Raw genomic sequence first — 27,500 nt, 5'->3', positions numbered from 1 at the left:
ACTTTAAACCACTTGACAAATGACAAAGTTTCAAGACGGCATGTGGTGGGATTCGAACCTATGCATGGATGTCTTCCTGATCCCACGCTCACCACCTTATTCACTATGCCACCGCTTCCCTGATATGTATTTCAGCTGTTTTCTTTAGAAGTCAGTCATAAGCAGAACATGAAGTAAATCTAGGGTAGGGTGAGGTGGGGTAATGCCAACTTATTAATAGAAAAACTTGCATAAAAATTATGTTTTGTACCTGAGAGAGTGCACACTGTGACCAAAACAAACAGCACAACATGGCTCACCTATGGTATACACATAAATCCTCAACTTTCCACTTATTCTACGTATCTGAAGTACTTCTAAAATTGTGTTTATATAAATTTTATCACTTGCATTATCTAAATCCATGGATGCCATTTTCAGCTAGCAAATCTAGAGGCTGAGAAGAAGGTGTCAATGTTATTGACCCTGAGTGGCCTGACAGAGGGAGAGCTGAAGGTGTTTCTGCGTGATGCTCGTCGCACCACCATCGTCAAGCAGAGGCTGCCACCACATCTCAGGATGCTCTACAGTAAGCTGAGGGAAGAATTGCCAAAGCCCACACCAGGACACCCAGGTAATGAGGTCAGTGGTGTGCGATTAAGAAAGTGAAAGATAGGAATTTTTTTGCTATGAAAATAAAAGATCTTTCTTACATCTTGATCAGTTATGAAAATTGTGCTCAGAATCTGAAGATGATGGGTTTATAGATCATGATCCTACAGGTGGCAAACTAAATGCTGGACTTTCTCTTGCATGAGGTTATGTTTTTTTTTAAGTTGTGGACCTTGATGAATTTGCACTGGCTGGCTTCTTCCTGGTTACTTCAAGAACATATATGTCATTGACATTTTCTGTCTAATACACAAAAGAAATATTTGTTTCTCTTTCTTACAGAAGAAAGTGATGAAGAATTAGTCCTGAAAGCAGAGATTACCTCCCTGAAAAAGCAGCTGCAAGAATCAGAGAAAAACTGGCGGCGTGAGAAAGATGCTCTCCTCCAGGACAGAACATTAGTTGCCTCAGAAAACAAGCTTCAGGTCTCTAAGGATGAAGCACACATCAACCTGCTTACAGCAAGGCAAGTTGAGGATTGGAGAAACTTTTCTGGTTTACTTTTTGCTTCCTTACATGAATGCTTAGTACAGGAAATGATAATGGTGTTGAGGGATCATTTCATATTTCATAATCTTCCAATTAATTCTTTATATTGATCTTCAAAATTACAGTAAGGCCAGATAATAAGTAGCATCTGTTGTAGTAATTTTTCTGATAACTTTTCAAGTTTTCTCAAGTGCACATTTACCTCACCTTGATTTTTTTTATACCATCCAAGCTCTTGATCTACTTCTTTATCTCTAATATTTCACATATTTCGGGACCATTCCTTTATATCTAATATTACACACATTTCAAGACCATTCCCATAAAGTGGTAGCCACAACAAAGCTTGAACCTCTTCCTATCCAGAGAGTTTCTTTTTTCCTTGTTGAAGTTCTTGGTCTCTTGGTTTCTTCATAATCTTGAACAACATAAGTTTTGGGCTAACAAGAATAACTTTTCATGCATGATGTATACCTTAATGTCACATCCAGGGAAAGGTACCTTATTACTAGTAGGGAAATTAGTTCTGAACTTCTTCCAACTTCTAACTTTTGGCTCTAATGTTAGAGCCAACTTTTGCTGTTTCTTTGGACACCAGTTGTATCATATACAAATAAAACAATTGCTTTGATGGCCATGGGTCCCCAAGCACACGGGTTCAAATTCTGGCTACAGTACAAGAGTGGGAAGGGCTTCCACTTAAATTAACAATTCCTTAACGCAGGGGCTCTCAAAGTGGGGGTCCCGACCCCCAGGGGGGTCGGGAAATAATTTGTGGGGGTTGCGAGAGAAGCAAGCACATCCTTCCCATTAGTAATGGTAAGTTGTTCAGCCTTTAAAGATGGTGAGAGAGAGAGAGAGAGAGAGAGAGAGAGAGAGAGAGAGAGAGAGAGAGAGAGAGAGAGAGATAGATACATACGTGTGTAAATACATACATATACATACATGCATACATGCATACATACATACATACATACATAGAAAGGCAAGCAGATACACGGAGACAACGAAATGCCTCATAGGGATTGACAGAAATTCGTTGTTGTTGGTGGAGTGGGTTGTCACTCTGTTGGAGTAATTTGTAAGGGGTCGCAGCCAAAATAGTTTGAGAACCACTGCCCTAACGGATGGGCTTTCAGGCAGGAGGTACCCAAAAAAGGGCTCCTTTAGCCCATAAATTTTTATGAAAAGCCCTTATTGTATAGAAAAAAGAATTGGTCAAACTATCTCTGTTAGTAAAGGGTATATGTTTTTTATGATGCATTCGTGCTTAATTGATAATGTCGTTAAACTGTTTTCTTTTCAAGATACTGTTGAGCCTTGTGAATTAATGTATCTTGCTAAGCTTATTAAACTTGCATGGATATCTAAAGAACAGCATTCTAACTGAGTGCATGTACTGCTTTACTGAAAGAATAATAGCAAATTTTGTTTTCTTATAGGCTGGAAGAATCCCAGAATCTTGTCACAGAGGCTATTCAAGATTCTCTAAAGTCCAAGTCTAAAATGCAGGATGTGGAGATGAAATGGTTGGCTGAGAAGGACCATCTCCTCTCTATCTTAGCTTCTATGGAGGAAAACATGTCTCTAGTCTCTCACTTGGAGGTGAGGAGATTTTGATGTTAGATATGGATGTAATTTATAAAATTTTTTTGAAAATATATTACCAGGGATTCTCTGCATGCCAACCTATAGAAGATTGAAGGGCAGTGATAAGATAGAATGTCAATATCAAATGTTGCCAAAGGCAGTAACCTCTGTCCTGGAGAAGGTCAGGCATTGTGAATAAATGTGTATTATTATTTATCTTGCCTATCATACTACTGTGATGCCTAAGGCACATTTATTATTTTTGTACTTCCCTGCCTCCACAGCAAATATTACTTTGTTTAAATAATATAATAGTTATAAGACTGACTTATGAAACATAACTGAGTGCATTGGCTGTGGGTGATGTATTGTAGGTGAATTTGCTTACCAACTAGCACTTGGGTGGTTGTATGCTATGTTGTTTTGGTGGTTTATTGAAGGATGAATTTATGGTATGTCTTGTACATTTTTTAATTATCCTTTCATGAAACAGTAGGATGTGGTGGATGTAAGAGGAGATCCACTTGAACTGAAGAGTATATGAGTAGAGAGAGAGAGAGAAACAGACATTGAATGTGTAAAGATAAACTGTGCACAGAATCAATTGTGCAGCTGCTATGCTCACTGGCTTTATGGGGTTCCTTGAAACAATCTTTAGAGAATGTAGATACTTCAGTAAGAAAAGAGTTAACCAAGGGGTCCTCACTCAATAATCTCCCCTTAGTATATGTTTCAGTGGCAATATTATGAAGTATACTTTTTTTTTTACAGGCTATTGGCAGGTCAGGCAGTTACACAGATCTGACAAAGACAAAGTCAACATGTGAACTTAAAGATCTGAGGCGAGAGAATGATCTACTGAAGGTAAAAATTATGCTAAACCTAAGAACTCTCAAGCTTTCATGAATCTGAAGGACAAAATGAATCTCATTAAAAAGAATTAACATCCTATTCCAGTAGTTATTGATTCAGTAAGCCTACTGGCAATCATTATTCAATGTACACTACTTGCACATTACCTTCCATTAAATGTAGGGTAGATGATTGTTGTAGTGGATGATAAATTGCAAAAGCCTTTTTTTTTCTTCCTCAGACTGAAGCAGCAGAAGCTGAAGATTTACGTGTTGTTTATGAGGCGCAGTGTCTTCAGATGGAGCAGAGAATGTGCAAACTTCGTGAGGAGAAGGAAGCAAATGAGCAGACGTTTAAGGTGAGGCAGCATTTGGAACATTAAGTCAGGCCATCCAATAAAATGGGATTAAATGTATATTAATATGAATATATATATATATATATATATATATATATATATATATATATATATATATATATATATATATATATATATATATATATATATATATATATATATATATATATATATATATATATATATATATATATATACAGTAAGGTCTCGGTTTACGTCAGAGTTACGTTCCTGAAACATGATGTAAGTCGATTTTGTACGTAACTCGAGTTTCCGTACATTTCAAAGCATATTATCGAGTTTTCAACCAATCATTGTTTATGGTCATTCAGGTAAGTTAAAGGTTATATTGTTATATTATTTACAACTATGTAGGAATATGAAACACAAGCTTGTTTTTGTTGTTGATTAGGGCCACGAACGCGAAGGACTGCAGGTTGCAGAGAGGGGTGGACGCCTGAGGCCGCCAGGAGGGTGGGCAGGTCGAATGTTGTGACGCCCAGGGTGGACAGCTGGGAGCGAGTGCAGTGCGGTGGGAGTAGAAGCGTGGGCAGCGGGCAGGAAATGCAATAGGAAAGGGCAATAGGGATCAGCAGACAGGCGCAGACGGTGCAAGTCAGCTGCGAGTGTCGTGTGGCCCAGGCGAAGGCTCCGGAGTTGTTATTGTTGTGATGGGTGTGCGAGCCCTCAAGGTCGTCAACCTCCCGTTGTCATGGTAACGGGCTTCCCATTTTCTTCTTCCTCCCTCACACACAGCTGCTGCCTCCTTCTCATGTCTTTTAATTATGTCCTCTTTTTCTTGTAGCGTAATGGTTTTCCTTTTCTTAGCATCACTGCTGTCACTAAGAAGTTTTCTCTTTGGTGCCATTGAGCAAGATACTAAGAACTTGAGTCAGTAAACGCAGAAGTAGGATAACACTCTTGCCAGGGGCGACGGTGTGGTGGAACTGAGGCAGGGTGTTATTGTATTCAAGCGTGAGGCGGGCGGTGTGGCGGGCAACCACCAACAATAACAATAAATCCCGCACTTTACGATTTATAAATTTTCAATATTTTTAATCTTAAATTGCCTTATAGTGGACTGACGTAACTACGAGTTTGACGTAACTCGAGACCGGCGTAACCGGGACTTTACTGTATATATATATATATATATATATATATATATATATATATATATATATATATATATATATATATATATATATATATATATATATATATATATATATATATATATATATATATATATATATTAGCGTGAGATTCTTCTTTGATTGGAATTGATTAAGGTAAGACGTTATGATATAATTATTATACATATCTTTTTGCTGTTATTCATGTGGAGTTCTATTTACTCGTTGATGTTTTATGCTACCTGTCTAATATGATTTATTAAGATGGATTTTTTGTTGTGTTGATCATTAAGCAAAGTAGTTTTGGTACAATAGTAAAGTTTATTCCAGAGTTATTGTTATTTATACATGAATGTCTTTTTCTTCTCAGGAACAAAACCAGAAACTTAGAAAACAGATTGAAATGCTAAAAGATCAGAACATGAAGCTAGATGAAAGGCGGAAGACAGATACTCAAGGCTTTCAGTCCAGCATCAGACTTTTGAAAGATGATATGAAAACAGTCGTCCATCAGATGTACAAGGTTAGGAAAGATCTCTTTCTTGTTATTATTGACTATTTATTTTATGATCATCTGCCTTGTGAAGGAAAATTAATAGCCGAGATTTCTTAATGCTAAGCACATGCATTTGCTGTTTTTTCTAGCTGACGATGGCCTTCTCAGGTGATACCATACCAGTGGACTTCACAGTGCTGAATGAGATGCAGGCAGTGGCTACTTTGGTTCGGGCAGTGCAGAACACTATCAGTGAGGCCAGACGGAGGGCACTCAGGGGGGAATGTGACCTTGTCTGTGCCGGAGAGTTGTAGGTGAAGGAATATGATGGGGAACAATGCAGAGTGAATTTATTCATTCTCCAGAACTACTTATACAGGAGGTAGGGGGAAAGAAGATAATATTGTAGACCTTACAGAATTGAAGTTGGAGAGATCAAATTTCTTCATTCTGGAGAATTATAGAAAAGGAGAAAGAGTAATTATATATATCAAAAGATGTTATGGAGAGTAAACACATGTATCTGGCAGGAAAAAACAAGTTTTCACAAACCTGTAATGAAATGAGGAAATGTTTCTTGATAAAGAAGAGTAAAGGTGGTAGATAATTTGGCTTTAAAGTCTTACTTTTCTTGAAGGCTAGTGATTAAAACAAAAACTGAAATGTTTGTGCCTTAATTTGTTCCAAGTGAAATGTACATATACATATTGAAATATTACAATGCCAAACTGATAGGTGGTCAGGATTACCTAAATAAATTTTTTTACCACAGTCATTCCTTTTAATGGAATTGTAAGAAGCTATGATAGGACAGATGGATAGTTGAATTAAATCTTTGAAATTTAGTGTTTTATTGGTTTATATATATATATATATATATATATATATATATATATATATATATATATATATATATATATATATATATATATATATATATATATATATATATATATATATATATATATATATATATATATATATATATATATATATATATATATATATATATATATATATATATATATATATATATATTTTTTTATTTCAAGAGCTGAAGTCCTGGGTTTTGATTTCTATGAACTCCAGTTGTTCAGGTTCCTATGTTGTGATGAAAGGATGATTATGTGCATAATATATATTTTTTAATCTGTGTCTGAACTTGAGTTGTTTTCTTTCCTTGAAAGGTTTGAAGCTGTGATGGTGGTACTTGTAGGGAAACATGAATGCCTTTTGTGTAAAGGTAAGCACAGCTATGATGAATGTTTTCATGGGATAAAGAAAAAAAGTTACTTCATAGATAGTAGGTTGACATTTAATATACTGTTGTATAAGAAAGGAGAATCAATCTTATAAACAAGTGTCTAGATGTTTTTTATTTTTTTGACAATTGGCATGGAATGAAAACTTCTTAATACCAGGAGGGAATAAATATCATTCTTAGCCACTCCAAATAATAATGATAATTATAATAATAATAATAATAATAGTAGAGTATTATTTTTTCTAAAATTGTGAATTTATAATGAATTGATTTGATTGTCATTTTCTTAGACCTATTGTATTTGCAGTCTATAATTGTGAACATAACTATTGAGATATATTCAGATCCACATAATTCACTTCCCTGACTATCTCAGTCTTCCATTTCCTCAGATCCCATTCAGTTCCCACTCAGTATCCTCTTGTCACGATCCATTTACGATAATTTTTATCTCTCCCAGCTATTCTCATCCCCCACATAACTTGTTCCTTGTCCATTCTTATCTGTCATTCTCATGCATCTCTTATTCCCATTGGGGGATCCACTTTCATTCCACAAATGGAATCCTTGCACTATCCATTCTTTCAAACCTAATCTCGTACAGATGGTCCCCTATTTAATAGAACAACACTTCCTAATATTAATTTTACTTAGAGAGACATGTCAACTCAGAGTTTTCTATAGGTAAATATCATAGTCAGAAATTGACATATATTAAGGCACACCTTTCTCAACCCCAGTTCATGTCCACCTCCTAGTCCACATTCCCTCCCCTTGTTTCTACATTTCTCATACCCCACCTGCTATCTCCATCTAAGAAGCATTCCCCCCCCACTCTCTCTCTCTCTCTCTCTCTCTCTCTCTCTCTCTCTCTCTCTCTCTCTCTCTCATCCATTCAAGACAGTGTATACCAGTGGTTCCCAACGTTTTTGTACTCGCGACCGCTTACCGCTTATCCAAAGCTTGAAACCAACGCGACTCCTCTAGGATAACTACTACTATCAGCAGCGCGCGCGCGCGTTCACACACACACACACACACACACACACACACACACACACACGCCCGGTAGCTCAGTGGTTAGAGCGCTGGCTTCACAAGCCAGAGGACCGGGGTTCGATTCCCCAGCCGGGTGGAGATATTTGGGTGTGTCTCCTTTCACGTGTAGCCCTTGTGAGTAGGTAAGGGATGTAAATCGAGGAGTTGTGACTTTGTTGTCCCGGTGTGTAGTGTGTGCCTGGTCTCAGGCCTATCCGAAGATCGGAAATAATGAGCTCTGAGCTCGTTCCGTAGGGTAACGTCTGGCTGTCTCGTCAGAGACTGCAGCAGATCAAACAGTGAAACACACACACACACACACACACACACACACACACACACCGAACGCGCTGCATCACTAACTGACTGAACACACATACTGAACACACAGCTGAGCAGACATTCAAGCATACGTACATATGTATAAACTCAGATGTAGACACATGCACTCGCTAGTTACAGAGAGACACACATTCAAAAAGGGACATGCACGAACAGGCAAACATACAATGTCATCGAATGACATTGGACCGCTGTGCTTTATTTTTTCTGCATTAAGTAAAAACAATATACATGTAGGAGCACAAAAACTCTCATTGACGAGTTGAAATCAACATTATCCAAAGCAATTTCTAGCACGTTTGCGCCCCCTTTGCTAAGGTTTCGCTACCTCCCAAGGGGTCACGACCTACCGGTTGGGAACTCCTGATGTAACACACACACACACACACACACACACACCGAACGCGCTATAATAATAACTGACTGAACACACACAGTGAACACACAGCTGAACTGACATTCGAGCACACACCACGAAGTGTAGTGGTTAGCACGCTCAGCTCACAACCAAGAGGGTCCGGATTCGAGTCCCGGCATGGCGAGGTAAATGAGCAAGCCTCTTAACCACTGTTCACCTAGCAGCAAGTAGGTATGGGATGTAACTCGAGGGGTCGTGGCCTCGCTTTCCCGGTTTGTAGAGCGTGTTGTGGTCTCAGCCCTACCCGAAGATCGGTCTATGAGCTCTGCGCTCGCTCCGTAATAGAAAAGGCTGGCTGGATAACCAGCAGACGACCGTGGTGAATTACGTGGCGTTAAAGAAAACTTACAAGGGTGCATAAAGAAAGAAAAAAGTCAGCATTCTTTGCATTTCATTGAACACAGTTTTTTATTCGTATGATGATGTATGTTTTGATTTCTCCTTAATACGTTTCCTATCCATAATTCTTAATATTATTGGTGGGATCACGATTTAATATTCTGAGGCATAAAAACAACGCAATGACTTTCCTTAAACATAATCATAACGTAGAAGCAGCTCGGGGTAGAGTGTGTAAACAACGTCACCCAACGGACCAGCGACAGCTGTGGGTGAATAAGGATGTAAGTGTTTTGAGACAACCACTGTTTAGAAAGTTGACGAGAATGTATAAAGAAAGGCAGCTTTCATGGGATTATAATAAAGTTAGATGATGCCCGTCTTAGTGAAGGCCTAAACTCCTTCCCTTTCTCTTGACTGGAGGCTTCAAGCTCAACTAAATACGTAATGACGGGGAGCTGAGCTATGAATGAAAATCAAAAGCGCAAAAATGAATAGATAAATGAATGAATAGATAAACAAGAGTACAAGTGAACGGATAAGTAAATAAATTAACACCACTACGTGTTCTGCGGAAATATGTCGAAAATAATGACGATTTGATTGTTTATTGAACTTATTCCGATAAACGTTTTAATATCTGTCGCGTTAGGGAAGTAATATCAAAATGTTAAAATAATGAAATGAGCGACCCAAAACGTTGATTGTATAAAAAATAAACAAAGTTTACTGAATTTTTACTTCACAGGGATAACATGAACGGCTTAATTATCGGTTCCTAAAAGTTTTCACGTTAAACGACCAAGGCAATGAACTTTAGTTAAGGAAACCCCGGAAAATAGAAAAGACTGTGTTCCCTATATTGTTGTAACTCCACACTGAGGAATGGTTCCCCTGACACCTGTGGCCTCGCAGGTGTGCCCTCGTCTCGACTCTCTCCCGGCGTTGGCTTTCTCCCCTCCCACCGCACACGTTTCTGTAGCTCCGCGATAATCAGACAAGGCAAAGGCTCGTTATTAGTTATGTGTGCAGTCGGAGCAAATGTGAGAGCCGCGTATGTGTTAGGATGCCAAGGTTTTGTGATGAGTTTTTATGGTAATCATACAAGGTGCGGGTGTGAGGTAAGCGCCACTTCTCCCCGCGGCTGGTGTCAGTGTGTCACTCCGCGCACTCGCATGCGGCTCCGCATCGCTTCCTCTCGTTCGCAATCGGCTAAATGATCAACAAAAAGAAAAATGATGCGAGCGCTCTCCAAAAAGGTACAAATGTGAAGTGAGAATTATATTCACAGTCACAGTGATTCATAGCGTCTGCGTTCAGTCACGTGTCATCATTCTTACGTGTAGTTGTTCAATGCATTTTACTCGGGACGTTTAAAGGAAATATCCAATGAACATAAAGTGAAAGCAAATAAAGAAAAAAAGATGAATTCAGTGCTGTAATACATCGTGGCAACTGGCTTACTCAATCCCGCTTCATTTACTGTAATTAGTGTACACTGATGTTACAAAACACTTACACTCCCCACCGTCAGCATTACACCACCACACTACCACAACACCCTCACAAAGCACCACGACACAACCACAGCTACGCACAGAGTCAACATTTGAATGGACAGAGGCAAGACAAACAGCTTTACTTTCAAACCACATCACGGCCACTAACCGAAAGCGAAAACAAAGGCGAAAAATTGTGACATTTCCTCGTCTTTTCCCTCCAGGTCAAAACAACGATGTCCGACGTGAAGACTAAGACAATCGACAAAGGTTACGATGACTTAAGAGGAGAAGATGACCTGAAGAAGGAAGGCTCACGTACACCATTATCGGGGGAAAGGGGAGAGGAGGAGGCCTGCGGAAGAGGGAGAGGGATAGGAACCTTTTGGCGGCGTCTGTGTTGCTGCTGGGACGCTTACCCGCAGCACCCGCTCCTTCCTGCCTCCGTTGTCACCCACAGGAAGATTTCAAGGTGAGAGAGAGAGAGAGAGAGAGAGAGAGAGAGAGAGAGAGAGAGAGAGAGAGTGTGTAACCGGTATACAAAAAAAAAAAAAAAAAAAAAACAACAACATATTCTACTCGTAAATCATATACAAGTCCTCTTCATACCAATCTCACCGCTACAGTATCTTCAAAACTTCACTAATTCACTGATGTACTCACTAAAATACCGCTAGAGTTTTCCCTGCGCCTTTTCAGAGTGGTATCAACGGAGTCCCTGAAGGAAAACACGGAGATGGACACGAACCAGACCATCAATATGCCCCTTGACCTACCGCTGGACCAGATGACGCCCCAGGAGAAGCTGCATCACGTTCGTGCCTTAAATCGTCTCTACTCCAGCTCCCTCTCCGCCAGCTCCACACAGTCCATCCCTCTCGATCTCCTCCAGCCGTCCGCCGCCAAGTACAGCCAGAAGAGTAACGGTGAGGGCTGGAATGAAGTGATTGTGTGTGCAATTGTTATGTTTTCGTGTTCCTGTGTTGGTTTAGGGTTGTAGGAAGGTTTATGGTTTTGTTGATGTTTCTTTTGTCCTGTTGCTGTTGTTGTTAGTACTACTACTACTACTGCTACTACTACTACTACTACTACTACTACTACTACTACTACTACTACTACTACTACTACTACTACTACTACTACTACTACTCGTCCATCATATTGTGTTTGATGCTTTTAATATTTAGATTAAACTGTTTACGATTAGCAGTTATTTTCTCCGTCTCTCGTAACGCATAAGTTCAAGAGTAATACCGCATAATAAACATAACATATAACATTTCTACCTGATGACCTTTTCTATGTAAGGTCGCACGGAATATATTAGGGAGGCGGTGGCGTAACGGAAAAGGTGGTGGGCGTGGGATCAGACAGAGGTCCATGCATAGGTTCGAATCCCACCACGTGCCACCCTGAAACTTTGTCATTTGTCGAGTGGTTTAAAGTTATCTACATGTCATCATAATGCCGGTTGTAGGTGGAGGTGTAATTGCCTTAAGTCAAAGATGCGCTTGGATGGTGATATGGGCCCTAATATGGGTACCACTATAAATAAAATTGCCTGAGCCGTTAATGGATGGAAGCTGAACAGCGCTTCCCCTATTCTATGTTATGGCGCTATAGGCCATAACATAAAAAAAAAGTAAGAAATGTCTAGTCTTCTCATGCAATCAAGTACTTTGAAATGAGAAGTATATTTTACATTGTTAACCACGCTTCATAAATTCACAAGTAATGAATTCACCATAACTTACCTGAACAATACTCCCTACAGTGTCACATGAGAGGTAGAACATTACAAAACAGGAAGACAATGGAAGCTGTAAGAAGACATCAGATATACACGTGACATTCCTCATCTATTTCAAATTATCATCTCCATCCATAAATACGCTGATCTTTAAAGCTTTCTGCTCACTCACCATTAGCAAACTAAGTACTGACTTTGTCAATAATTCATTCACCACTCCATTTGAGAGGAAATATTTTCCTATCTCTTTATAATCCCACTTTTATCAAGATCGAAACCCAATATTTCTTGTCTTATCTGATTACTGAAACTGAGGATTTTGTCACCGTCACCCTTTTACCACTCAAAATCTAACTTAATTAATCCTGAACGCAGTATTTCTCTATTTCTCTTTACAATATCAGTTTATCAAGCTTGAAACTCTTTATTTCTTGCCTTATCTGATTACTGACACTGAAGATTTTGTTTGTCACCGTATAACATCCCTTTTACCATTTAATATAACTTAATCGGTCCTAAAAAAAAAGTATTTCTTGTCCTATCCTGAACACTTCCCTTTGGATCTCATTTGTCACCTATGTTGCATCCTTTCCGCCACTTACAGACCAGAGACACATTTAGCCATCATGTTCTATAACCCGAGCGATATGTTACCAGGCTACCGATTACTCTATAAATACATCGCCCTCGGAAGCACTCTGGGGCCCTAATCATTATAATATTCAGTACCGTGCCGCCCTGATGTCTACCTTATTCTGTGTGTGTGTGTGTGTGTGTGTGTGTGTGTGTGTGTGTGTGTGTGTGTGTGTGTGTGTGTGTGACCTCCTTTACCTGGTGCGGGTGACAAAGGGCGGCTGGTCGGGTCATACTATGCGGGTTGCCATCAAGGTCAGCTCATGTAGTGTCGGATTTTTTTAGTATCCTTGTTCGGGAATAGAGTGTTGAGTGAAAGGAAGAAGGTCAGGATGGTGAGTTGTGTTCAGGTGTGCGTGTGTGGTTTAATTATTACGTGTTGGAAGATTGTGTGGATGAGTAAAGGTGTGATATATATTTCTCCCTCTCTCTCTCTCTCTCTCTCTCTCTCTCTCTCTCTGTTAGGACAATATGGGTAGAATTCATAGTAAAGCCTTTTTTTTCCTTAGTCTTAGTTCTTATATGTATGGGTCTCTGTTCTGGATTACCTGAAAAGAAGTAGTAGTAGTAGTAGTAGTAGTATCAGCAGCCCATCAAATTTCGTGCATATCTCTTTCTTCGTTTTCTTTCTGCCTAAATTGTATTCTTGCCTGACTAAAGAAAGCCGCTAATTGACGTTGAGTTTCCATGTGAAGTATTAAGATTTGCGCACCGTCTGTCCTTTTAGCTGCAATTATTCATTCTTCCAGATGAGTTTTTAAGAAGTTTGCATTAAAACTGCTAGAAATTTTGCGATGATATTAAAAAGTGTTCTCTCTCTCTCTCTCTCTCTCTCTCTCTCTCTCTCTCTCTCTCTCTCAGGTTGGAAATATGGGCACGGCAGGAAGGGGAGCGAGAGTACCATTCGAAGTGGTCAGCGAAGCCCAGGCAGCATCTCTAGTCCTGGGAGTGCTCGCCGCTTCCCCTCCACGCCCTCAGCGAGTCCGCGCCCCGCTCGACCCACACAACTCTCCCTCGCCTCCTCCTCCACCAGCAGCAAGAGCAGCTCCACGCCCACGCCCACAGCAGGGTCCAACGCTAGCACACCCTCGACGCCGCGGAGTCGGTCTGGCAGCTGGGGCATGGTGAAGGCGGGGTTCTCCAGTCTGATGCGAGCTGTGACACCTACGTCCCGCCCGGAGTCCAGTCTGTTTGCCCCTGGTGAGTTGACGGCTGCTTGACTAGTGGTTAGAAGTCGAGTAACCTTCTGCACTTGTACTTCTGTTGTGTTTTACGTCCTTTCTCAGCTTGCTGGGTTCTCAAATCATAAAAGTAAGAATTGTAGAAGAACGCTATACACGGAATGAGTGCGTTACTTGACTGTGACTGCATATACCATATATGACTACTGCCTGGATGTACTGTACGTATCTCATTTTCTTGGTGGGAGAGGTAACGTTCTCTAACCCTACAAAGAGTTATATGCTTTTGTTGATGCGGCATCATTGCTCAATTTACAAAATACCTTGTCTATATGAATATCATTGTAATGTATGAATGTATGATTTTTACGTAGATGAGATAAGTATTTACGCCAAGGTTACAGGATGGCTTTCAGTGGTGTTTAGTATTGTGCTCGCTTGTGTGTGTTGAAGTGACGTGATCGGGATGGCCCGGGTGCTGCGTACTCACAGGGACAGGGTTGAGCAAAGTTGGTCATTCTGCTCAAGGAAGAGTGAACGTGTGCGATGGTGTTCAGGTCCGGCACACGCGCACCATTTTCCACTGAGCGTTTGGTGCCTTGTGATGGAAAAGACGCTCTGTTTGTGCAGGACTAAAGGGGGAGGGACTTCACGCTGCGGAAAGCTGGGGTGAGCCATGGACGCTTGGATCTATTTTTAGCATGCAGTTTGACCCACATTGTAGACAAAAGTGGGGCGGTGACTTGGTGTAAGCAGGTGTGTTTGTTTCCACTACACATGTACACCCCCACCATCTCTTGATAAGTGTGTTGACAAGAACAGTTGTGTTGCTTTGTGGCGGCGTAGCACAGCGCCTCGCCAGCCACGGTGACGCCGAGTAATAACCTCAGGTCCGCAGATCTATACTTCACGATGCAAAAATATAGTACGTACTCACGTCCCTTTGTTTTTGGAGTCAAAAGCTCGTACTGTAAACATAGTTAGCCTCGAAATATTCGAAGCCATGCGTAAACACACTCAGGTAAGTTAGTAATCAAAGAAAACTGTCACTTATCTATATTATAATAAAAAGAAATGTATGCATTTACGTTCTCCTTTACATTACAGAAATGAGGAACTCCACCTACCATCACAGGTAATCTTGAGAACCCTAAAGGGTGCGTTCAAACAGCAAACTCAAAGGAACATCTTATGGAGATATTCTAAAACTGACTTAACTTCCAGATGAGAACGACGAGAGCGACGCGTCAGACGAGGAACCCGAAGCAGTGAGACCAGCGACGGGCGGCCTGGACAACCCGACCCGGGAGTGTTACGGTGCCGTCAAGCTGGCTGTGCTTGGCTGGCAGGGACGCTGGTGAGTGGCAGCGGCGGGCACCTGTTGTTGTGCGCCTGTCACAGTGTTATTCATGAATGTGGCGAGTGACCGCATCTCGTGACGTGCACCTGATGGCGGAGTGAAGGCTTGACGGGCGTCTTACAGATGTGTGACAGGTGGTTATGAATGAGCGGGTAAAGTTTGTTTTACTCATAGATGCGTGAGAAAGTGCGCTTTAGTGTTATTCATCCTTGCTCCAATTCTCTTTACTATAAATGCTACTTACCTTTAGTCACAAAATCCTTTCCTTGATTATGATTTCATTGTTTCTTTTATCTAATTGTTATCTAGTGAGTAGTTACTGATGGAGAAATAATGAACATTTCTTTCTTTATACCAAATACTTTCAGGTAAATAATGATGGGGAAACAATATCCATTTCCTCTGTGTACCAACGCTTGCAGGTCAGTATATTTAATTCCTTCTATCCATCCCTCTGTACAGGGTTCGGATCGGCATATGTGGGCTGGAGGGACTGCCATGGGTGGGCGGATCGGGCGGCATTATGCTGGAGGTGTGCGTGGACCCCGGGGGACGGTCGCGGTGGCTGGCGCTGCCTCACGCCCACGGTCCCTCCATCAACGTCAAGGTGGGTCGCTGTCTTCCTTAACTTTTCATTTCACCTCCTCGCTTGCTGTATACTCTTGCATGGCTGGCCTGGAGGAGACGTGGACTTGACGGCGACACGTGCAGAGAACTAGGTATCATTATTCAGAATTTTAGTTATGGAGGTTGCTGCTGCTGATGATGATGGTGGTGGTGGTGGTGAACTGTATAGCGTTATCGTAGGATATCTCCATAAAGCATCACCGTAGGACAGCACCGTACACACATGCATCGATTGCCTCCTCAGTTTCTCCCTTCGGTTAACAAATGTGCGTGGGTTGCCCTTGAAATGTTGTACTCGTCACCTTTCCATATTGATTCCACCTGCGCTAACACGGAGGCTGAGAATCGATTAGTATGACCTTCCGATTGATTGATGCAGCCTGTGTGATCACCCCCTTCGCGTCTCTCTCTTTCTCTCTCTCTTTCTCTGCTCCATTTCAATTCACTTATCCTATTTCTTCCCTAATTTTCCTCCTCTTTCTAACCAGAGGATTTAGTAAGGATGTCAAGGTTTTGTTAGTGTTTGGCTTCCCTTTGCATTCCTATTTAATCCTCTTCCTCTTCCTCCAAAACAACTGAATAAGGGCTTCAAGGTCTATTGCTGTTTGCTCTTTCTTTGTATTCCTTTGTATTTCTTCTTCATCACCTACTCTTCCTCCTGAAACTGATCTTATTCTCGACCTCCTTCACCTTCAAATATGAATATCAGTGTTTTTAGATGTTTCTTTACATTTCTTTATCCTCCTCCTCCTCCTCCTCCTCCTCCTCCTCCTTCTCCTGTAAAGCGATAATCCTTAATCAGCCAATCACACAGAGGCTCAGCTGGGGTGTATATGCTTTATAGGTTCCTTGACTCACTGCCCATTCCGTGTTTACATGTGTGGTGTGACGTCATCAAGGTGCTGGTCACGTGATAGCCGTGCTGGAGCCACCTGTGTTTATAATACCGTGTGTGTGTGTGTGTGTGTGTGTGTGTGTGTGTGTGTGTGTGTTTTCATTAGCATAATTGTGAGTTTTCGTCGTTTTTTTCGTATGTATTTCTTTAATATTATGTTTCTTCTGCTTCAAAGTAATGTAAATAAAGAAAAGGTGAAAATAGTGAATGAGAGAGAGAGAGAGAGAGAGAGAGAGAGAGAGAGAGAGAGAGAGAGAGAGAGAGAGAGAGATAGGAAGTAAAAAACACCTATTATATGTTTAATTATAATGATAACTTCAGAATCACGAAAAAAATACTTACATGATCTCTCTCTCTCTCTCTCTCTCTCTCTCTCTAGTTGGAGGCGGTGGTGAAGGGCCCGAGGGAGGCGAAGGCGAGGAAGAAGGGCGTGGTGCGGGTGGCGGTGTGGGTGTGCGGAAGGATTTGGAAGCACTGCGCCATTGGGACTGCCCTTACGCCTCTCGTGGAGTCCTCAGGTCCCATCATGGCGCCACTACATAATCACTCACAGGTATTTTGTAGGTTCAGGTGTGTGTGTGTGTGTGTGTGTGTGTGTGTGTGTGTGTGTGTGTGTGTGTTTGATTTGTGTTTATTGTGGTGTAGCTCCTTATACTGTTGCTGCTGCTACTAATGCTACTACTACTACTACTACTACTACTACTACTACTACTACTACTACTACTACTACTACTACTACTACTACTACTACGACTTTCTATCTCATTTTTGTCATGTTATTTGATTATCTATTTCTTAACTCAATTAATACCTGCTCATGCACTATTGCTGCTGTTACTACTACTACTACTACTACTACTACTACTACTACTACTACTACTACTACTACTAAACACACCATCTCTACCCACAGTTAATAGAGGAGTTAGGACTAGTGGAAGTCAGTTTACGCTGCGATTACCGTGACCCTGTGGTGGAGGAGGGTGCAGAGGCGGGGCAGGCAGGGCAGGGAGAGGCAACGCTCATTCTGGAAGTCCTTAGAGCCAAGAATCTCCGACCATACCGCCCTGGCACTCTAGCTCGGAAGGCGGGGTCCTCTAGAATGAAAGGTGTGTGTGTGTGTGTGTGTGTGTGTGTGTGTGGTGTGTGAGGGGATATGATTGTGTTTACTTTTTGTTGATTTAAGTTTTATATTGTGTTTTTGTGCGTCGTGTGTGCTTTTTCCTTTGTAACGTGTGTTTTTGTGTTTTCTCAAGTTTATAAGGTGTTTTGTCTTTTCGTTTTTGTGTTTCTCGTGGTTTGTCATGTGTGTTGTTTTTGTTTTCATGCTTTTGTGGTTTGTAATGTGTGTTGTGTTTGTCCTTCATGCTTGTCGTGGTTTGTTGTGTGTGCTGTGTTTGTATCTTGTGTTTGGTGTTATGCTATGTGCTTTGTGTTTCCTGTTTGTGTTTCCAATGGTTTGTACGTAGTGTGCACCGTGTTTCCTTTTTGTTTTTGTCGTCGATTGCATTTCCTCTCATTCTTGTCATGAAAACAAAACGACTTATATTTCTCTGCTTTTATTGTGAAAACTCAACTTAGTGCTCTAGAAAAAAAAAAAAAAAATTATAGTTTATATACCATGAAGAAGTGCGTTGTTAAGTTATTGTTTTCTTATGCTCTTAATCAAAACATTTCTCGTAAAGTCTAAGTTCTCACACATTACGAATTTTTTTTTTAACATATTGGAAGGAAATACTACTTTGGTTTGTATGCATAAGGTCTTGTTGCATCTTTAGCCACACTTACCATAACTTGCCTACCTTAGCTTACCATTGTCCTTACCTGCACATCTTGGTCACGGTTCTGTCACGCTTAACCTGCCGCAGATCACGTGGAGGTAGTGTGTCGCTCTGGTTTGTGGGTGAAGGGACATCGCGTAGAGAGAATCACCTCGCCCTCTGTCAAGCTTCCAGTCACGCAGGATCCCGTCATCCGCACTCGCTCCGTCTTCACGCTGCCCCGGAACAACCTGCAACACGCTGCCGTCATTCTCAAGGTACTGGTGGTGGTAGTTGTAGTAATGATAATAGACGCAGTAGCAGCAGCAGCAGTAGCAGTAGTAGTAGCAGTAGTAGTAGTAGTAGTAGTAGTAGTAGTAGTAGTAGTAGTAGTAGTAGTAGTAGTAGTAGTAGTAGATGTTATGTTTCAGTTACCTGTTGTGTGTGTGTGTGTGTTATTCACCACGGTTGTGTGTTGGTCACCCAGCCAGCCTTTCCCCAACGGAAAGAACTCAGAGCTCATCATACTGACCGATCTTCGGATAGGATTGAGACGACATCACATACCACACATGCCGGTAAAGTGAGGCGACACCTTGAGTTACATCCCGTACCTATTTACACTACTAGGTGAACAGGGGTTACACATTAAGAGGCTTGCCCATTTGCCTCGTTGCTTCCCTGAATTCGAATCTGGGCCCTCTCGGTTGTGAGCCAAACGTCCTAACCACTACACTACGCGGTGTGTGTGTGTGTGTGTGTGTGTGTGTGTGTGTGTGTGTGTGTGTGTGTGTGTGTGTGTGTGTGTGGTTAGGGGAAGGAGCCGTTCATGAATTAATTAGAGGTTACAGTAATGGGGACGACGTTGCCGGGGTTACGATGGCAATTGCACTACGAATGAGTTTGCATGACGGTGTTTGCATGCTGATCGTGTGTGTAATTCACCTCCTCGGTCGCCTGCTGGTCACCCAGCCAGTCTTCCCCATTACGGAGCGAGCTCAGAGCTCATAGACCGATCTTCGGGTAGGACTGAGACCACATCAACACACAACACACACCGGGAAAGCGAGGCCACAACCCCTCAAGTTACATTCCGTATCTATTTACTGCTAGGTGAACAGGGGCCACACATTAAGAGGCTTGCCCATTTGCCTCGCCGCTTACCGGGACTCGAACCCGGCCCTCTCGATTGTGAGTCGAGCGTGCTAACCACTACACTACGCGGTGTGTGTGTGTGTGTGTGTGTGTGTGTGTGTGTGTGTGTTCAAGACAAATGCACATGAGGGGTGGGCAAGAGGGGATCGAGGACAATGTGAAGGAACAAAACAGTTATTAACAAACATTCATCCGTCTCTGCTGCTTATTATTTGCACGCTACACTGTGCTCTCGGAGGTGTCTTTACCTACGCGATAGTTAGGTCACATGCTTCCCACTGCACTCCTTAGCGTAACTTTGATCGATACTTCTATCTTCCTATATGTTTGTATTTTCTAAGTTAAGTGATATAGAAAAGTAACAATATTAGAAGTGGGTTGAAAAACCTTAATTGGATGTTTGACTGTTAAAAAAGAATAGTTTCCAAATCAAACTTACTTGTTAATTTGAATTTTCTCAGATTTGTTTATTAAAAGGAAGTAAAACTATATACACTAGAATAATTGGACTTCATTAAACGTTTTATTGTCAAAAATATCTTTTGGAAATACATTCGAAATTCATACTAACACAATTAAACATGAAAGAGGAAAAACGCAACAAATCCCAGAGTTCAGTGTCGCTTTTTATTTCTAGATATATTATTTCTGCGTCTTAATTCGGTATTCTGAAACGTTTCTGCGTCACACTTCAAAAGACCTGAGTTAGTTACACGTAGTTCTTAAAGGCAGTATTAAGGTACCTGTGATAGATTAACAGGTGTTTTACATAATTCACAGGAGAAACGCCTCTGAAAATCGTCGTGATGGGAAAACAAAGCGCTTGAAAATATCGGCCTAAAAATCACAATAATGTCGCCAGAACCTGTTATTGTTCTTAGTCATTGCACGAAGGGGATTATTATTATTATTATTATTATTATTATTATTATTATTATTATTATTATTATTATTATTATTATATGATATGGCTATTTTATCAGATTATATGTGTCTGTATGTGTTGTCTTTATATTGTGTTTGTGTTTGTATTGTGTTTGTGTTGTGTTTGTGTTGTTTGTGTCGTATTTGTGTTTGTTGTGTTTGTGTTTGTATTGTGTTTGTGTTGTGTTTGTGTTGTGTTTGTGTTTGTATTATTTATATTATATTTATTTATATTTATTTTATTTATATTTATATTTATTTATATTTATATTTATTTATATTTATATTTATATTTATATTTATATTATATATTTATATTATATTTTATATATTTTTATTATATTTATATTTATATTATATTTATTTATATTTATATTTATATTTATTTATATTTATATTTATTTATATTTATATTATATTTTATTATATTTATATTTATATTATATTTATATTTATATTTTATTTATATTATATTTATATTATATTTATATTATATTTATTTATATTTTATTTTATTTTTATTATATTATATTTATATTATATTTATATTATATTTATTTATATTATGTTTATATTATTATATATTATATTATATTTATTTTTATTTATATTTATATTTATTTATATTTATATTTATTTTATTATTTTATTTATTTTTTTTTATATTTATATTTATGTTATGTTTGTTTATGTTTATTATGTTATTATATTTATATTATGTTTATTATTATTTATATTATATGTTTATATTTATATTATATTATTTATATTTTTATTGTATTTATGTTATATATTGTGTTTGTATTGTGTTTGTATTATGTTTATGGTGTGTTTGTGTTTGTGTTGTGAGTTGTGTGTTGAGTTTGTGTTACTTGAGCCGAAAATAAATGGGAGAGGCTCATCCCGCCTGATATTGTTCCGTGTCCTTCTAGCGGCATAATCATTTTCACGATCCTCTGATGTGGTGGGTCATGAAACGCGTCAGTGAAGTGTGTGCATAGGATGTGATAACTATCAGTGAGACGTTGTCCTGTAGCACTGGTGAGCCGGACCTCCAGTGCATTGACAAAGTTGTAGTTGCAGTGAGAAGGCGGGTGTTTTTGTGGCTGTAGTAACATAATTATCAAGAACATTTGTACATTATTGTCAGAAGGAACAGACTTAAGAAGCTTTCTAATGAGAGTGAGAACTTATTTTGAGATAGAGAGTGAGAGAACTAACCTAACCTAACCTATCCTATCCTATCCTATCCTATTCTATCCTAACCTAACTAACCTAACCTATCCTAATCTAACCTAATCTAACCTAACCTATCCTAACCTAACCTAACCTAACCTAACCTAACCTAGCCTAACCTAGCCTAACCTAACCTAACCTCACCTAACCTAGCCTAGATTAGCCTTTTTGTGTTGTTTGTTGTGTGATGTGTTGTGTTGTGTGTTGTGTTGTGTGTTGTGTTGTGTTGTGTTGTGTGTTGTGTTGTGTTGTGTGTGTGTGTGTGTTGGAGCTCTTTCTCCCCAAAAAGGCTCCTTCCGTGTGTGTTGTGTTGTGTTGTGTTGTGTGTTCCTTAAATATACGTTCCTTAATCCTAGAGGCCTTCAAACTACGTTCCTTAATCCTAGGGTCCTTAAATCTACGCTCCTTAAAACTAGGGTCCTTAAAACTACGGTTCCTACAGCTAGATTTTTTTTTTTTTTTTTTTTTTTTTTTTTTTACAGCTACAGTCTATGCCCAATAGGCAGTGGTTGGCACGCCTCCAGCCCCTCACAGGGACACTGCTGTGGAGGAGCCCAGTCCTCCCCTAAAGGGCTCCTCAGGTGGTCAGATGGCAGTGTCTGCTGAGCATTTTCTGGCTGTGGGGGGCTGCAGGTATGTGCACCAACAGTTAATCCAGGGGTCCTTAAAACTACGTTCCTTAATCCTAAAGTCCTTAATCCTTGAGTCCTTAATCCTAGAGTCCTTAATCCTAGAGTCCTTAATCATAGAGTCCTTAATCCTTGAGTCCTTAATCCTAGAGTCCTTAATCCTAGAGTCCTTAAAACTACGGTTTCTGCAGCTACATTTTTTTTTTTTTTTTTTTTTTTTTTTACAGCTACAGTCTATGGCCAATAGGCAGTGGTTGGCACGCCTCCAGCCCCTCACAGGGACACTGCTGTGGAAGAGCCCAGTCCTCCCCTAAAGGGCTCCTCAGGTGGTCAGATTGCAGTGTCTGCTGGGGACTGTTCAGTCCCTAGCTATTCATGATAAGCATTTTCTGGCTGTGGGGGGCTGCAGGTATATGGCGCCAACGGTTAATCCAGGGGTCCTTAAAACTACGGTCCTTAATCCTAGAGTCCTTAATCCTAGAGTCCTTAAAACTACAATTCCTAGAGCTACATTTTTTTTTTTTTTTTTTTTTTTTTTTTTTTTTACAGCTACATTCTATGCCCAATAGGCAGTGGTTGGCACGCCTCCAGCCCCTCACAGGGACACTGCTGTGGAGGAGCCCAGTCCTCCCCTAAAGGGCTCCTCAGGTGGTCAGATGGCAGTGTCTGCTGGGGACTGTTCAGTCCCTAGCTACTCATGATGAGCATTTTCTGGCTGTGGGGGGCTGCAGGTATATGGCGCCAACGGTTAATCCAGGGTCCTTAAAACTACGGTCCTTAATCCTAGAGTCCTTAAAACTACGAGTCCTTAATCCTAGACGTTCCTTAATCCTAAAGTCCTTAATCCTAGAGTCCTTAAATCTACGGTTTCTGCAGCTACATTTTTTTTTTTTTTTTTTTTTTTTTTCAGCTACAGTCTATGGCCAATAGGCAGTGGTTGGCACGCCTCCAGCCCCTCACAGGGACACTGCTGTGGAGGAGCCCAGTCCTCCCCTAAAGGGCTCCTCAGGTGGTCAGATGGCAGTGTGTGCTGAGCATTTTCTGGCTGTGGGGGGCTGCAGGTATATGGCACCAACAGTTAATGCAAGGGTCCTTAAAACTACGGTCCTTAATCCTAGATTCCTTAAAACTACGTTCCTTAATCCTAGAGTCCTATAGCTTCATTTTTTTTTTCTAGCTGCAATCTAAGTCCAATGGGCAATGGTGTGCATGCCTCCATCCCCTCACTACTGCGGAGGAGCCCAGTCCTCCCCTAAAGGGCTCCTCAGATGGTCAGATGGCAGTGTCTGCTGGGGACTGTTCAGTCCCCTGGCTGTTCATGATGAACATTTTCTGGCTGTGAGAGGCTGCAGGTAGACACCAACAATTTTGAAGCAGGAGGAGGTGAAGCAGGAGGACCTGCGGCGTGAGGCCGGCATAGACCTGGGGCCCTAGGTCTAGCCGGCCAGCTCCTCCTCCAGCGCCTCCTGCAAGTCTTTCCCGTGCCTGAAGAAATTTAGTTTTCGGAAAAGATTTGCTCTTGAAGAGAATATAAAATTGCCGACTCTTGGTGAAAAATTGGTGTAATTGAAGCAAGTGGAAGAATGAATGTGGCAGTGAGGTGAAGAAAGAACTTTGCCCTTTGAGCGCTGCGAGTGTGCTCTCACTGTGACTTGCTGACAAGAGTGCGTTTGTTTATATGTAAGGCATTTGAATACCTGCCTTATCTTCTTGAAACTTATTGGAATTGTAGAAAACTTGGATTGTGTTATGAGTATTAGCGACAAGTGCAAGTAATGAATGTGTTACTGGTTTTACAGGAAGTTAAGGTTCGGAAGCAGCACCGCATCATCTTTCCCTGCACTATATAATAGTATCCCATAGCTCTGAGATTTTACCATGTTCATCAGTAGCATTTTGAATGCCTTATTTCTTGAAATGTTACATTGATTTCATGCGGTACAAAACAAAGTCTGTGTCCTAGCCACACCTCCACACCACCCATTCACAACCTCTTAGCGTCCAGGTACACTTCATACCTCAGCCTTATAAGCCGTCATCACTCCCGCCCATCACTGCCACCAGTCATCCTCTAAATCGTTCATTTCTATCGCTCATTCCGCCTAAACCTCTCATTCCAGCCCATCACTTGCCCCTCCATCCAGTGTTCATGAATGACTCGTCAGCTCCAAGACGCCTTGACGGCTCTCCTCCACCAGGGTTGCTTTTACACTCTCTCGAGTCGTTACACATACTGCAGTCCATCCACCTCTTTGGTCCTCTCCATTTTCTGCCCTGTACTTCCATCTCCATCACTTTTCGTCTGATTCCTTGTATTCTCCATTACTTCTCTACATATATCGTTTCCGTCACACAGGAGCAATACTAACGGTCACTCCCACACAGGTGATATACACGAACAAATGGGCCGGAGAGGACGTGGTTGGCCGTGTGCAGCTTGGGCCACTCCTGTACCTCGGTAGCTTCTCAGAGCACCAACCCGCCATTCCCAGGCCCTCCTATAACACTGCTATAACCCTCTCACACTGGGGCCTGGCACTCAAGACTCCAGGTCCCACCACCTTCTGGCACCACCTGCAGATGTAGGGTGTGGCGGGTGGTGTCCTTCGTGTCTCTTTTGGCACAGGTAAGAAAAGACACCGAGGCTAAGGGAAGCAGTGAAGTGTAGAGTAGTGTAGTGTAGAGGGAAAATGAATATTACAGTTGATATTTCTAAAGTTGTATATACATGCACGTGTATTCATATTTCTTATGTAAAAAAATAGTAATAAAATCTATATTGTGTATGAACTGCTTCTATATTGTGTGCCTTTGTAGTGTATTAAAGCAGTTTACATTGATGTAGCTACTGTACTAACATACATTAGATCGTAGTAGCAATATTTACACATTAGAAATAAATAAAATTTGGTTGTCGCAACAATTTATATATCTATTTTCTAGGGATGGGAGATCAGCGGTTAATTAATCGGATTTATTTATTCACCTATTTATCTTGTTTATTTTTTTGTAGGTCATAGCCAAAGTTCTTTTCATGAAAAAGCAAGAGATGATCAGGTTTTGTGTTACGCTCCAACCTTAGATAATGAAACACGGCACGTAGACAGCGCATTGAGAGCATACCGAGCCCTCCGCACTTGCCCCGCCAGTGCAGCCTGCAGCTCTCCACAATGACCCCCCTGAACTTATAATCAGAGTCGGCATTCTCCACACTGCTCAGTCATTCATGTCCCCTCGAGCAGTGTATTGGCTCGGGAAGACTGTCACCGGCTGGGCAGATTTCATATTGCGGAACCCAATGCTCTTGTCCCGATGCTCTGTGGTGGGTTCCCTTGTCGCTACTTGTGTTGAGCCCGGGAGCTGTTTTTGTGTTAAGAGCGCTTTGAAATAATTTTTGTGGAGATAGATGAAATATGATATAAGTAGTTCGTATTTTTTATCTGGTTCTAGTTTTGTTTTTTAATCTAGGATCTGTTTTTATAGCCTAGTATGTATTAGGAGAGCTTTTGGATAATTATTGTGGGAATAGATCAACTGTTACCTGGACTTATATATCTCACTGTCCTTCTGACTTTATTTCCGTTACTACAATAATATTAATCTATTATACCTATTCACCTCTCTGGTACTTTGTCTGCCAGTCATGCGTTACTTCTACTGTACAATACAAGTCCAATTCCCAATCATTCTTTTACCTCATTACTTCGATTACATCACTTTGTCTGTAGTGAACGTTAAAACTCTTAGGATAATTTTTCCGTCACTAATCACACAAATTGATACGCACACTGGGCGAAGAATGATCAGCACCACGAGTTAAATGTTCTTTCCGTGCATAGCAGGAGACAGCAGAGGTAGTATTAATCGTCGCTTTGCTCTGAATTACGAGCGATAACACTTAATGAGAACAGCAGCAGAGCGACCATTATTACTGCCAACATTGAGAGAGGCGTGTTATTAGTCCGCCTGGTTAGTAATAGGAAAGCGACGTGCGTTTTCCAAATAACATGACATTGGCGTCGCTGTAACAGGTTGCCTCACCACTACTCGGGAATCAATGACGCCAGCTGCTCAGTGTAGTGTTTGCTGCGCCTCGTTACTTTCCATTGTCCCGCGTGTGCCGTTTGTGGGATTACGGTTCAAATTAGCCCGATCATCCTTAATCCCAGGTGAAGGAAGTATCCAGCTAAACATTGCTAAGTAGGAAAAGTTTCTATTGAATTTTCAGGCTGTCGTCCCACGCTGGCCTTCACGCATGCGTCCTTCACTTGTAGCTGGAAGGTTATTCATATGCTAGTATATCATGTTAAACTCACGGTGCTTTAGGTGGTGCTAGTCTTGAATTAAATATATAAGGCTAATTATCAAGTTTCATAGATATATTGATGGGGGTATTGTAGGATAGTGATTGTAGGATGTGGGATGCAGTACGAGGTTTAAAGGTCGAGTCTTGCGTGTGGCAGCGGGGCGGCGGGGGCGTGTGTATGTGACGCCTCGCCCAGCCCACCGCCTCACTGTGTCTCTCGCTGGTGTTCTCAACTCTCACTCCTCCTCACTCATCTTTCCGACAGTGACTTTGGTATTTCTCTCCCACTCTGCATGTCTGTCACATTTTCCAGTAGAGAATAGAACACCCTTGCGTAGAATCCCATTCCATGCTGATTCATTTTGCACTGTACGTAGCTGGCTTTGAGAAATGAGAAAAAAAAAAGATTTTATTCAAGCTTATCATGATACTGAGGGAAAAAAAAAAACAACAACGGTGGTATTACTATGCGATCTGGTGACTTGTTTACCCCACGCTTGACAACGCAGTAAGCTTATTATTTGCGAGGTTTCCAAGGCACCGTCATGGTATTTTGTCAGCATGATCACCCA

The 27,500-nt window shown here is 40.9% G+C and overlaps 2 protein-coding genes across 4 annotated transcripts in view; both read left to right on the top strand.

The window, feature by feature from the left end:
* LOC123499378 (coiled-coil domain-containing protein 77-like) overlaps positions 1–6,418 on the top strand; it is a 15,383-nt gene extending 8,965 nt beyond the window's left edge. Inside the window, exons 7-13 of one of the 2 annotated variants that reach the window (XM_045247296.1) lie at positions 421–613; positions 934–1,117; positions 2,583–2,745; positions 3,502–3,594; positions 3,824–3,940; positions 5,447–5,599; positions 5,722–6,418. In XM_045247296.1, the coding sequence (XP_045103231.1) occupies positions 421–613; positions 934–1,117; positions 2,583–2,745; positions 3,502–3,594; positions 3,824–3,940; positions 5,447–5,599; positions 5,722–5,886 (1,068 nt within the window). In that variant the 3' untranslated portion in view covers positions 5,887–6,418. The remainder of the gene's footprint in view (positions 1–420; positions 614–933; positions 1,118–2,582; positions 2,746–3,501; positions 3,595–3,823; positions 3,941–5,446; positions 5,600–5,721) is intronic. The other variant, XM_045247297.1, reaches the window with a different exon arrangement.
* Positions 6,419–6,757: 339 nt separating this feature from the next.
* On the top strand, positions 6,758–25,412 carry LOC123499061. Of its 2 annotated transcripts, none has more exons than XM_045246655.1 (10): positions 6,758–6,815; positions 10,697–10,944; positions 11,172–11,398; positions 13,717–14,055; positions 15,261–15,393; positions 15,859–16,003; positions 17,298–17,471; positions 17,832–18,027; positions 18,787–18,956; positions 25,008–25,412. In XM_045246655.1, exons 1-10 carry the CDS (start codon positions 6,795–6,797, stop codon positions 25,206–25,208), a joined length of 1,854 nt encoding a protein of 617 aa, XP_045102590.1. In that variant the 5' UTR covers positions 6,758–6,794; the 3' UTR covers positions 25,209–25,412. The 2 variants fall into 2 exon arrangements, with proteins under 2 accessions (XP_045102590.1, XP_045102589.1); XM_045246654.1 differs by lacking the exon at positions 6,758–6,815 and adding an exon at positions 9,999–10,232.
* Positions 25,413–27,500: the final 2,088 nt, after the last annotated feature.

The sequence above is a fragment of the Portunus trituberculatus genome, chromosome 49, assembly GCF_017591435.1.
Source record: "Portunus trituberculatus isolate SZX2019 chromosome 49, ASM1759143v1, whole genome shotgun sequence".
NCBI lineage: Eukaryota > Metazoa > Arthropoda > Malacostraca > Decapoda > Portunidae > Portunus > Portunus trituberculatus.
The sequence above is the reverse complement of the archived record's forward strand: the minus strand, read 5'-3'. Positions and strand labels throughout refer to the sequence as shown.